Source organism: Cannabis sativa, chromosome 5 (genome assembly GCF_029168945.1).
Source record: "Cannabis sativa cultivar Pink pepper isolate KNU-18-1 chromosome 5, ASM2916894v1, whole genome shotgun sequence".
Classification (NCBI taxonomy): domain Eukaryota; kingdom Viridiplantae; phylum Streptophyta; class Magnoliopsida; order Rosales; family Cannabaceae; genus Cannabis; species Cannabis sativa.
The window spans coordinates 865,891-878,399 of NC_083605.1; the positions used below are offsets into that span (position 1 = coordinate 865,891).

Below are 12,509 nucleotides of genomic sequence, written 5' to 3' on the forward strand. Positions count from 1 at the left end.
TTTTTTTCCTCATGTTTTATTACAATTTTATGGTCTAAAATTTTAAATTATACAAATATACTTGTAAAATTTTAAAAATATAAAAATATACTTTACTCAATAAAAGGTAAAAAAAATTATTAAAAAATAATGAGATATCAACCTCATACTCACTATAAAAACCATAAATAAATTATAAAAAAACAAAAAATAATTAGAAAAATAATCTCATGACAACTATAAATAAATTATAAAATTATTTTTATTAAAAAAGTATTTTTATAAATAAAAATTTCAAAAACAAAAAAAAATTTGGTATTAACATATTTTTATATATATATATATATATATTTTAAAATTTTAATTTACTAGGTAAATTTTTCTACTTTAATTACATTACACCAACAATGATATCATTTAATCAAAATATAATGATATAATATTTTGAGTGGTACCAACCAAACACTATTGGTATATATTTTTAGCATTTTCCTAAAGAAAATAAGTACATCACTTCAAACAATTGAATCGGTTACCTATTTTCTTAAAAACTTTACCTTTGCACAATTATGATCCATGGGATTTAACTTTTTCACAATTAGAATCCAATCTAACAGCTCAAATTGAATTGAGACATCTCACACCTCAAATTGAAAAGCGAGGTACTGCATAAAAATATCTACCAAATATAGTTTTCTATTTACAACTCCCACAACTCTAAGTTTTTTTTCTGAGCTTTCTTCCTCAAGCTTTTCCCAGCTTATCAACAATTCAAGACTGGATTTTTTCGGTTTAGGAAGAAAAAAGACTGGATTTTTACAGATTTAGAGAGAGAATTTGAAGATGGGGGAGGCTGTTTTGAGTAGTAGTGAGGATTGGGCAGTGAAAGGAGATAGTGAAGTTGAGAAAAGGAGGAAGAAGAAGATGGAAGAAATGGAGAATAATAATAAAATTGATAATGATTGTGGTGATGATTGTGATGATGGTGATGATGATGAAGTTGTGGAGATTAAGATGAAAGATGGGTGTAGCTCAAGTGGAGCTATTACTACCTGGGAAAGATTTTTGCCCAGAATGATGATGAGGGTTTTGTTGGTTGAAGCTGATGATTCAACAAGGCAGATTATTACTGCTCTTCTCAGAAAATGTAGCTATAGAGGTATGTATGTTGTATTGTGTTTCTTTTAATTTGATTTTGCTTTTATGTTTTTTTTAGGGGGTTTGCAAAATTGAAATGGGGTTTCTTCCAATTTTGTGTTTTTGGTCAAGTTTATGTAATTGGGGTGAAATTTCATGTTTTTGTTGCTTTAATGTTTGTTGTAAATTGGAAAAAAAAAAACCAATTGAAGGAAGGATATGGTTTGACTTTTACTCTATTTAGAACTCAGATTTTAGGGTTTTAAAAAAATGAAACAAGAATATGTGAATCAAATTTAGAATCTGAGATCCAAACAAAGCCCAAGTGAATTGAGGGGGTTGTTTTCTAATGGCTTAGCTTCCTTATGTTTATGCTGTTTATTATGATTAGTAACTGAAAATGTTTTCTTTGGTTTGGGCAGTTGCTGCTGTGGCTGATGGCTTAAAAGCATGGGAATTACTGAAAGGAAGACCCCATAACATAGATCTTATATTGACAGAAGTGGATCTTCCATCAGTATCCGGTTTTCGGTTACTTACCTTAATCATGGAACATGATGTTTGCAAAAACATTCCTGTTATAAGTATGTTTTTCAAATATGGAAAAATGATGTATTTGTTAAGTGTTTAGTGTTTTTCGATTTTCATGTACTTATGTATTTTGTGGATCTTTGCAGTGATGTCTTCACAAGATTCGATCGGTATAGTTTACAGATGCATGATGAGAGGTGCTGCTGATTATCTTGTTAAGCCTATTAGAAGGAATGAACTGAGTAATCTATGGCAACATGTTTGGAGAAGAAAATCTGTAAGCACAGGCTTTTAAGATTTCGTGTTGTATCGAATATTATTGTCTTGTTCTTACAATGTTCTAATTTTGTTTGTTTCGTGATTCTATTAGGCCTCGAGAAATGGTCTTCGATATGAAGGTGTTGCACAAAATAAGGGTGAAGCCACTTCTGAAAATGACCCTGCAACCAATCAATCCAATGGCTATATTCCTTCCATTCAAAGAAATGAAGAAAACATCGATAAAGGGAGCGATTCTCAGGTATCTCATATTTTCTGTATGAGCCTCCAAAGAATTTGTAACCTTTATTGTTTGACAGAAATGTAATTGCTAGTATCTCAATGTTGAAGATATTAATGAACGGTTTTAGTTTAGAATAAATTTAGACTGGTCATAAGCGATATAGAGTATGTTCTTCGCCGAGGAATATGTTAGTATTAATTCTTAAAAAAGGAATTTCCTTCCAGTCTAGGTTTCATATAGAGACTGCATGTTTGCTGTCTCCTGCAGAGCTCTTGTACAAGGCCAGAAATGGAGGTTGAGAATGTCCACGTCGATCAGATGCAGGAATGCTCACAGCCAACACGGGGCGAGTCTTTTCCAAGTGACTCGAGAACACAGAAGAGTGAAGGGCACATCAATACAGGACAGAGATTCATGCATGGAAATGATGCAAGAGGTGAATAATATTACAACTTTTTTTTAAGTATTATTCTTGAATCAGTGTTCAAGAATCTAACGGTGTCACAATCGAAATAGGTTCAATGATGGGAATCTATCAGGATGGTGAAACCGAAATTTCACCAGGCAAGTGTTCCAAGCCAGAAAGTATTAGTAGGAGGGATGCTATTATGTCTAGTGAGGCTTGTGAGAACAATAAATTCCTGTTCAATCATTCTAGAGGCACCATTGATTTGAATGGAGCTTTCGATGAAAATCAAAATTGCAATTATCAAAATTGTTCATCTAGTAATGGAACTAGCAAGTTTGATTCTGGTCCGAAATTGGATCTTACCTTGAGATCAAGTTCTGGTGACTTTGAGAGCCATATGGTTGAGAAGAGGCACAACCTTGGTCATTCTAATGGTTCGGCCTTTACACGGTGAGTTCTATTTCGATCATCTCACTTTTTGACCAGTGAGATATGTCATGATGATATGGAAAGTTTCATCAATTGGATTATCTTTCTTAACTTGTATTTGCTACATTTCGGTGATTATTCATGCAGATACATCAATAAACCGTTGCAGCCCACAAACCCTACATCAGCCGGTGTATGCGATCAAGATAAAGAAAGCGGATCAAACACCGAAAAGCATATGTTCGGTTTTGCTGCTGGACTTAGTTTTAACTCTGATACCCCCCCTGGTCCCTCAAAAAGCTCACCGAAAAGTCATATTACATTGGCTACAGGTCAATCTAACCATTCTGAAGTTGCAACTCATTCCCCTCAACCGAGATTATTTCCTCTACCGATTCCTGTGAAAGGTGTAAGGGTTAATAATCCAGTGGCAGGCTATGGTTCTGTAGTAGTACCTTCAGGGTTCTGTTCACAATCAGGTTCTTCCTCCGGGATCAGTCCAAGCTCGGTTGCCCAACAAGAATCTTCATTGCTAATCAATGCGTTTTACCAAACGACTCCTGAAAAGAACAAATCTGAGCAGTCAAATGGCCTTTGTCGAAACAACAGCATCGCCAAAGATCAATCCTTGCTAAATCAAGAACATAAATTGGATTTTTTCGAAGATCGTGGGCGTATCTCTCCTACAACCGATCAAAGCGCTAGTAGTAGTTTGTGTAATGGAAATGCAAGTCATCTTAATAGTATTGGGTATGGAAGTGCTTGTGGAAGTAATAGCAATGTTGATCAGACTGCCATGATTAGAACTGTTTCCGAGAACAAGAATGATGAAAGTTACTTTAATAACAGCGGGAATTCTCACCGAGCCATTCAAAGAGAAGCAGCTCTTACAAAATTTCGAATGAAGAGGAAAGATAGATGCTTTGAAAAGAAGGTATAACATTATTACCATTCTCAATTTCATTACTTTTTTTAAGTGTTCTTCATTTTTCTAACGAATTCATGTCTATTCCAGGTCCGTTACGAGAGCAGAAAGAAACTCGCTGAGCAACGTCCCCGAGTCAAGGGACAGTTTGTTCGCCAAGCGCAAACAGATCCTTCGATAGCAGAAACCGAAGGAAATTCTTAGGAGTTAATAACTATTTAGAGCTTTGAATAACATTAATGATTGAAGAAAACACTCATAATGATGATCAATAGTAGTTTATTTCGAAATCTTTTACTTCTTTTGTTGTAGTATGAGAGTGAACTTTGGGGGCCATAAGCACAAGAGAAAATCACTTAGTGTGGTTTATGTATAGCTTTGTAATTTCTACTCAATTCTTTTTTTCTTTTTGGGTAGCTGTGAATTTTGTTGATTAACAATCTCATAGGTTTATATTGGTATATACACTCTTTTAGTATTGTGATTTGTATCCATAGTAACACCATCATTACCAATCACCAGCTTGTATACTACTATATATGAAAGACTTCATTTTTTTTAGTAGTTCTTACAATTTTTGTATTTGTATAAATACACAAAGTGGTATTGAGTATTGATTTGACAAGTTTCAATAAAGGGTTTGTTCTTTACAAAATACTTTTTGAAATAAAGATAAGTGTGGTTATGCTATGAAGGTGTGCCATTGAAATTTGTTAGAGCTGAAAAGAACAAAAACCATAATATAAATTGACTACCATTAACCTTTTTGTGTAACACCAATTGGTTGGCTATCACATCATAATTGATTGTATCTTTTTGGCTCTAACTTTAATGCTCTTTACTCAATAATTATACTTGCACCACTCAATAATGGTGTACAATGTTGCCACAAATTAGTTAATTAACTATAACTCTTCTATTCTTTTCTAAATTTGATGAATCATTAAATTTTTTTGGAAAAAAGAAAACTAAAACTAATGAATCATTTCAATTTTTTTTAATGTCAGAATAGATTATTGTTGGGGTATCAACTCAAGTCCCACATCGAAAGAATATGTAAGAGTTACTTTAGATATAAGTGTTCTACCAACTCTATTAGTATGAGATTTTTTGAGAAAGTGTCTAAAAATAAAACTGCACCCAACAAGGTGGAAGAAATGGGCCCAACAATTATATAACATTAACAAGGATGGCATGAGAACATGCTATACAACAAGTGGAATTTAAGTTTTCCAAAAAGATTAAATATTAGTTTTCTTAAAGTGTTAATTTTGTGAGTGAATCAATTTAAGAGATAATTAAAAGGATAAAATAATAATTTTGACTAGCTTTAATTATGAACTAATAAACGGGAGGACAAACTACCTGTATAGATTATATGAATGGACTATAAAGAATAATTCTATAAATATAATTCTATATTGTCTAAGAGAAAAATTCTATATTTATGAGATCTAGTAATCTTGAGTTTATTGGAGCTTAGAAATATAGGTTTGTACTCCTGATTACCTCTATACCACATTATAAATGAGGTAGTTTAATATGAGGATTGATTATTTTGAGAAAGAATTAATTTTGTTTGAAAATTATTCTTATTATTTTGAAAATGATTATTTAATTATGAATTAAATAATTAATTAATTTAATTATTTAGTTTTATTTATTAAAACTATGTATTAATTGAATATAATATTATTTATTAGTTAAATAATATTATGAGAGATAATATGTTATTTTAGTAGAAAATAATATTTATTTAATCTAAAATTAAATAAGATAATGATTAGAATTAATCATTTATTATATATTGAGAATAAATTATAAATATTTTTTAAGAAAAAAGAATGAAAAATCAATTTCGGTCATTAAAATAATGTCACATGCTTATGACTGTACATTCATACAGTTTGAAAGACGGTATGATTTGTTTCGATTATTTTATCATATAAATAATTTTAAATAAGTAACTATTTAATTAAAAATATTATAGGATAAAATATTTATTATTAAATGATTAAATAATTAGTTAGGATAAGTTATTTATTTAAATTTGAATAAATGATTTATTTATCTTTATTTTATTGGGTTAAATAAAAACTATATATATACACATTTGACTTAAAAGGATCGATCAATTATTTTCTAAAAACAAAATGACCACCAATCATTCTCTTTCTCTCCCCTACTCGTGTGAGTCCCTTTCTCTCTACCATCATAATGTCTCATGAGTTGAGTACACACTGTGATATAAATAATCATCCTGTAATTAATCATATGAGCCCACACTCGTTCTGAGTGTTGAGATTGATCTAGAAGACCTGTGGTTTGAGTTCTTGTCAAATTAAATAACGAAAAAAAATTAAGGATACCCTAATAGTTTATCAACATGTATAATGATTTCATCTTGAAGTATAAATTTAATGCATATAAATTTATTAAGATCTTGGGTCTTATGATTCAGATTATAAGAATCTAAAATATTTTTCTAAATCTGCAACTGCTTTCTTCTTTGATTTGGACCATAAAAATCAACAACTACTGAAAATGTGTTTATGAGGTATCATATGAAAGGAACACCCTAAGTCAAGAATCAATTCCTCACCTGATTATTGACTTGAAATAACAAGTACACCAATATTATTAAGATCCAAAATTGTTTTTTTTAAAGTCATCTAAATATTTTTTCTATTCTTTAGTATCATCTATTCTCAAAGCGCATAACTTTGTATCAAGATACAATTTGTTAGTCAATGATTTTTTAAAATAAATCGATGCTAACTTTTTTCATAGGCCTAGAGCAGATTCTTCATCTGAAACCTCTCGAAGAACCTCATCACCAAGACTCAATAATATAACACTGTGAACTTTTGATTCCGCTTCTCTCATTTCATTCTAATCTTTTAATTCCTTCACGAGTTCTTCATCGATTGCTATGTTATTCCTTGACGAACTAGAAAAACTTTCATTTTGATTCTCCATAGACTAAAATCATTAGTCCCCGAAAACTTGTCCACCTTGAACTTTGTCGATGACATTCTTTAATTGAGTTCTTGAATTCTATATCAAGTTCTTGAATTCTCAGAGTTCATTCATCGTGGCTCTGACACCAATTGTTATAATCTGAGATCATCTCGATATTCTAAAAGAGTGACATTAAACTAAATCAATAAAATGAATTGACAATGAAAGTATAAGAACTTATATTGAATTACTCTGAATTGAACACAACTTTGAGAGAATTATTTTCACTTTAGTGATTAAAAGAACTAACCAGACTGATTAAACACACTAAGAAGCAATGGCTTCATTACACAATAAAAATCTCACATGAGACTCATGATGATCAAAAACACAAGTTTGTACATCTCTCCTTCTCTCTATTTTCTTAGTTAAAGAGTGAATAAAAAAATCCACTTTTATATGGCTAATGAATGAATGAGCTGGACAATTACTAACTGAAAAACCTATCACTTAAGTGTTTAGTGATTAGATACTTACAACTAAATTTAAAAGTAATATTTTTACTAAAACACAAGAGTATATTTCAAAAATTTATTATATATATCATTTACTTAACATAACTTTATTTCATTTTTATGAAGTGTAAATAGTATTTGAGTTTTGTGGTCCTTTACTTCTTGAAAAAAAAAAAAGAAATAATGTTTGGGTCTCCATTTTTACTTCTTTGTAGTTCTTAATAGAGTGTAACTAGTATTTGGTTTCAAAAATTTGAGCATTCAAATCAATAGCTGCTATGATTTGACTTAGGAGAAATTGAAAGTTTTGATTTTTCTCTTTATTGTGAAATTATAATGTTACATACATACATAGTTTTAAAATACAGTGTCCCATCACTATTTGCAATATTTGGAATGTATATATTGGATACACATATCTTGATTTTATATTGATTGAATGAATATGGGCATCATGTATTAATGTGTGGTCATAAATGGATGTTGAAAACCTACATATTTGGAAAGAAAAAAAAAAGTTGTAGCAAGTTGCCCTAAAATAAGAGTGAAAAAAAAGTATTTAAATCATTAATTCTTCCCCTTCTTCCCCTGAACATTGTTAAATATCTCGAGGATGCTGACCAATCTCATATTGTCACGTGACTCGAGATGTGACTTCAATTAGAATGAAAAACAATTCAGTTTTTCTTCTCAATGACAAAACGATATCAAAAGGAAAAAGACTCAATATCAACTTGAGAAATTTAGGCCTGAAACCAAACCCACCTCAAGAAAATGTACGTGAAAGACTTGTACACGAAAGTGTTCCAATTATTCATGTTAAAAATTAAATCACAAACTCTTCTTGTTAGTGAATTGGCTTTCATTCATAAATTCATATATAATATATTTATATATGTGATGAATATGATATATATAGTGGAAGTGGAACCAATTAAGAGGCTGCTTTCATTAGCCCCATCACCACATGTTTTTATCTCTAAAAACACAAAGCAAAGCAAAGAAAAAGCCAAGCCAATGATGTTTCCTTTCCCATTGTAATCAAATTCATTATAAAGGGCATGTTTTTATGTCCCTTACCATTTAATTTAACAACCAAGAAAAAATAAAATAAAAAAAGGGTTAACTCTCCTAATTCAAGGGCTAAATTCAATAATAATAATAAGAGAAAAAGAGAAATAACTCTCTTTCTAATTTCAAAAGCTCTTGCTTTTCTTTTCTTTGTTGGAAGATTGTAATGTTCTTCTCTTGAAAATTTCAAACAACTTGGTGGTAGGGTCATGTAGTTGTTAGTGACCCACTAAATTAAAATTGTCAAAACACTTCATTTTGTTTTTCTTTCTTAGTATTCTAATCCAATGGCTGAGATTTGAAGGCTCATCTCATCTAATAATCTTTCACCATACATTTTCTTTACTTAACTTAAAAGTAACAACTACAACAATCTAAACATAAGACTCCAATGAGTTTTCCCAAATTAATAATTAAAGTTAGTTTCTGCAGCAGATTCTCCATGTCTTCATCTCACTTTTTAACTCTTTTTCATTGAAGAAACTCATTATATGTATATATAATTACATGTGTACATATTTTCAATCATTACTCATTTGTCTTATAGTAACTTAATTCATATATACCAAAGGAAATTACCACTATATATACATGATGATAATGATCATATGACCCTTTAAAGAAAAATAATACTTTTCCACTTCAATTATTTTAAAAGTGTTAGCTAAGAGTGTTATCTTCTGCATACACTCAACTAAATGAATTAAATAAATTCAAATGCTTTAAAAGAAAGAAGAAAAATTGAATCATTTAAAGCCTGTTGTATGGCTGCAAAGAGTGGGAAAATGTATATATATTCATTGATGTTGTATATATATAAATATGTATATCATAATAATCATATCATAGCATATGTGATACCAATGGACCCCAATGAATGATGGGGTTGTCCCTACATGTTTGCCATGTGTTCAATTCTTTGGTACCATTGCTCTTTGGCTCCATTACTCCACTCTTGGATTATATGCAATAAGAAACTATAATTAATGAGAATTAGGATATGTTTGGTTACAAGAATGGAGGGTAGGAAGGAAGGAAATGAATTAGTATGAACGATGAGGAAAGTAACTCTTTTTTATGTCTTTCTTATATATTGTTTGGTATTAGAAATGGAAAATGTCGATTAATTACTAAATTTTATCATTACTAACATAATTATTTATTGTTTTTTTAAGGATAAATATGATATTATATATATTTGTCTTTTTTTAAAAAATATTTTTGTTTTAAGAGATTGAAAATTTTAATTTGGATGAAGAAGTCTTCCTCCATTTCTCTTACCTTTTGCCAAATAAAAGATTTCACATATTCTCGAGGGCCGGTCCAAAGATATATAAGATCTAAGGAAAAATGAAATTTTGGAATCCTATCAAAATAAATTATTTGAGGTTAGTTCAAGTAGCCATAAGAAGGTGCGTGTGTGTTGAAAGTTCTGAGTTCGAGTCTCAATTTATACATTGTAATATATAAACGCTTAAATAAAAAAAAAATATTATCAAAATAATAATTTTAATGCTTATTGTAATGGTAAAACTTTTAAAAAGTCGTAAGAGTTTCAATATGCAATCATTTATAGTAATGGTAAAACTTTTAAAAAGTCGTAAGAGTTGTAATATGCAATCATTTATAGCTACACATTAAATATTTTGAGGTCCTGAGCGTTTGGGGGCCCGAAACACACGCTTAGCTCGCCTACTCTCAGGACCGGCCCTGCCTCCATTTCTTTTCCTCCATCGCTCTGTGACAGTCAGTAGTCCCGTGATCCGTAAGGGGATATACCGGGTAAGCTGTGCAATCCCACACCGCCTGGGGAAGGTCAACTGGGATGATTCTGAGACTGTGTAGGTATGGGACTACACAGTTGTAGAGAGCTTAAATGGATTGATTGGTACTACCTATATCAACAAGGTGCATCTTGTTTTTCGGTAGCCCATCTCGAAAGAACTCCATAGTTAAGCGTGCTTGGCCTGGAGCAATTTCAAGGATGGGTGACCTCCTGGGAAGTTTTCACAGGATGCGTACGAGTGAGGACAAAGCACGCTGAAAACACTCGTGTTGGTCTGTAGGGTCAGTCATCAGTCCATGAAGTAGCCAGAGTGACGTACTCGTGTATAAGAGCCATTCATTCCGTGGGTGTAAGGACCCAATGGAGGCTTGAAGCGGGGACGTTACAAATGGTATCAGAGCCTTGACCCAGCCGGAAGTGTGGTCGACGAGGACGTCGGACCCCGTAAGGGGGGGTGATTGTGACAGTCAGTAGTCCCGTGATCCGTAAGGGGATATACCGGGTAAGCTGTGCAATCCCACACCGCCTGGGGAAGGTCAACTGGGATGATTCTGAGACTGTGTAGGTATGGGACTACACAGTTGTAGAGAGCTTAAATGGATTGATTGGTACTACCTATATCAAGAAGGTGCATCTTGTTTTTCGGTAGCCCATCTCGAAAGAACTCCATAGTTAAGCGTGCTTGGCCTGGAGCAATTTCAAGGATGGGTGACCTCCTGGGAAGTTTTCCCAGGATGCGTGCAAGTGAGGACAAAGCACGCTGAAAACACTCATGTTGGTCTGTAGGGTCAGTCATCAGTCCATGAAGCAGCCAGAGTGACGTACTCGTGTATAAGAGCCATTCATTCCGTGGGTGTAAGGACCCGATGGAGGCTTGAAGCGGGGACGTTACACGCTCTCCTTCCACTCTTCTTTCCTTTCTACAAAACATAGTGTTAGAGAGCAAAATTCCTTAATCTAGAAGGCACTATAAATATATTTGGTATAGTTTTGTAGTCATGAATTGAGTAAGAAAGAATAACATAAGTTCTTTGTTTGAATAGTAACATCAAACAAATACTTAGTAATTAATTTGAATTTGTATGCTTGCATTTAATTAAAATTTGTCCTCAAAACTCATAATACCCCATATTTTAAATATATGACCATTTTTTCTATTATGCCCAAAATACCCTCTCTTTTTTCCTTCACCCCCTATCACTTCTTCTCTCTTTCCCTCTCTCTTCTTTTCTCTAACCTGCCCGAAGCTACACAAAGGGAGTCAATTTTTGCTCCTCTATTCTCATCCTCACTACACTAGCACCACACTGCAGAAGGCTCACCACAAGCTCACCACATAATTTCTCTCATTTTTGGACGAGCATACACTAACTTATGGGTAATTTTTTTTTTGTTTGAACAATCTTGTTTGTTGTTGTTATATTTAGTTTAGAATGTTATTTTGATGCTTGATCTGTAGATTGTTGCTGTTATTTGGCTGTTTTTTCTGATAAAGTTTGCTGCCTGTGAAATCTGGATTTGTTCTGGTTTTCTGCATTTTTTTCGTCGGGCCCGATGCTGGCCCGATGGGGGTCCGATGGGCTGAAAAATTTGATGGCAGGGAAGACGGCCCGATGGGTCCGATGGTCGGACCATGTGGGTCCGATGGTCTGACCCGTTCTGTATTTTTTTAATTTTTTTTTATTTTTTGGACCTGGGTCCGATGCTCTTTATGTGGGCCCGATGGGTCCGATGGTCGGACCATGTGGGTCCGATGGTCCGACCCTTTTGGTATTTTTTTTTTATTTTTTTTATTTTTTTTGGACACGGGTCCGATGCTCTTTTTGTGGGCCCGATGGGTCCGATGGTCGGACCATGTGGGTCCGATGGTCCGACCCTATTGGTTTTTTTTTATTTTTTTTGTATTTTTTGGACCTGAGTCCGATGCTTGCTATGTGGGTCCGATGGGTCCGATGGTCGGACCATGTGGGTCCGATGGTCCGACCCTTTTGGTTTTTTTTTTATTTTTTTTATGGGAAATTTGATTTTTTAATTTTTTTGACCACAGAGTAGATGCTCTCCATATGGGTCCGACATCGGACCCGAGTGGTTTTTGGATTTTTTTTGAATTTTTTTTATTTTTTTAAAGGATGGTCCGATGCACCTCCATGGGGTCCGATGGTCGGACCAATCGGACCCTACTGCAACTTTTTTTTATTTTTTTATTTAATTAATTATGATTATTTATTGTTTATTATTGTATGCTTAATTTATTTTGTAGTGAT

The 12,509-nt window shown here is 32.7% G+C and overlaps 1 protein-coding gene across 1 annotated transcript; it reads left to right on the forward strand.

Moving 5' to 3' along the window:
• Positions 1-444: 444 nt before the first annotated feature.
• Positions 445-4,476, forward strand: LOC115716206 (two-component response regulator-like APRR3). The gene is made up of 8 exons (XM_030644948.2): positions 445-1,138; positions 1,539-1,700; positions 1,794-1,924; positions 2,018-2,167; positions 2,417-2,585; positions 2,666-3,008; positions 3,135-3,921; positions 4,003-4,476. The coding sequence occupies exons 1-8, from the start codon at positions 823-825 to the stop codon at positions 4,114-4,116; spliced, it is 2,172 nt and encodes a 723-aa protein (XP_030500808.2). The 5' UTR covers positions 445-822; the 3' UTR covers positions 4,117-4,476.
• Positions 4,477-12,509: the final 8,033 nt, after the last annotated feature.

What these genes read in the sequence shown, in the direction of transcription:
- LOC115716206 (XM_030644948.2), top strand. Translation starts at nt 823, where the DNA reads ATGGGGGAGGCTGTTTTGAGTAGTAGTGAGGATTGGGCAGTGAAAGGA. An exon ending in CAGAAAATGTAGCTATAGAG is followed by an intron (nt 1,139 to 1,538) that starts GTATGTATGTTG and finishes TGGTTTGGGCAG; the next exon opens with TTGCTGCTGTGGCTGATGGC. An exon ending in CAAAAACATTCCTGTTATAA is followed by an intron (nt 1,701 to 1,793) that starts GTATGTTTTTCA and finishes GGATCTTTGCAG; the next exon opens with TGATGTCTTCACAAGATTCG.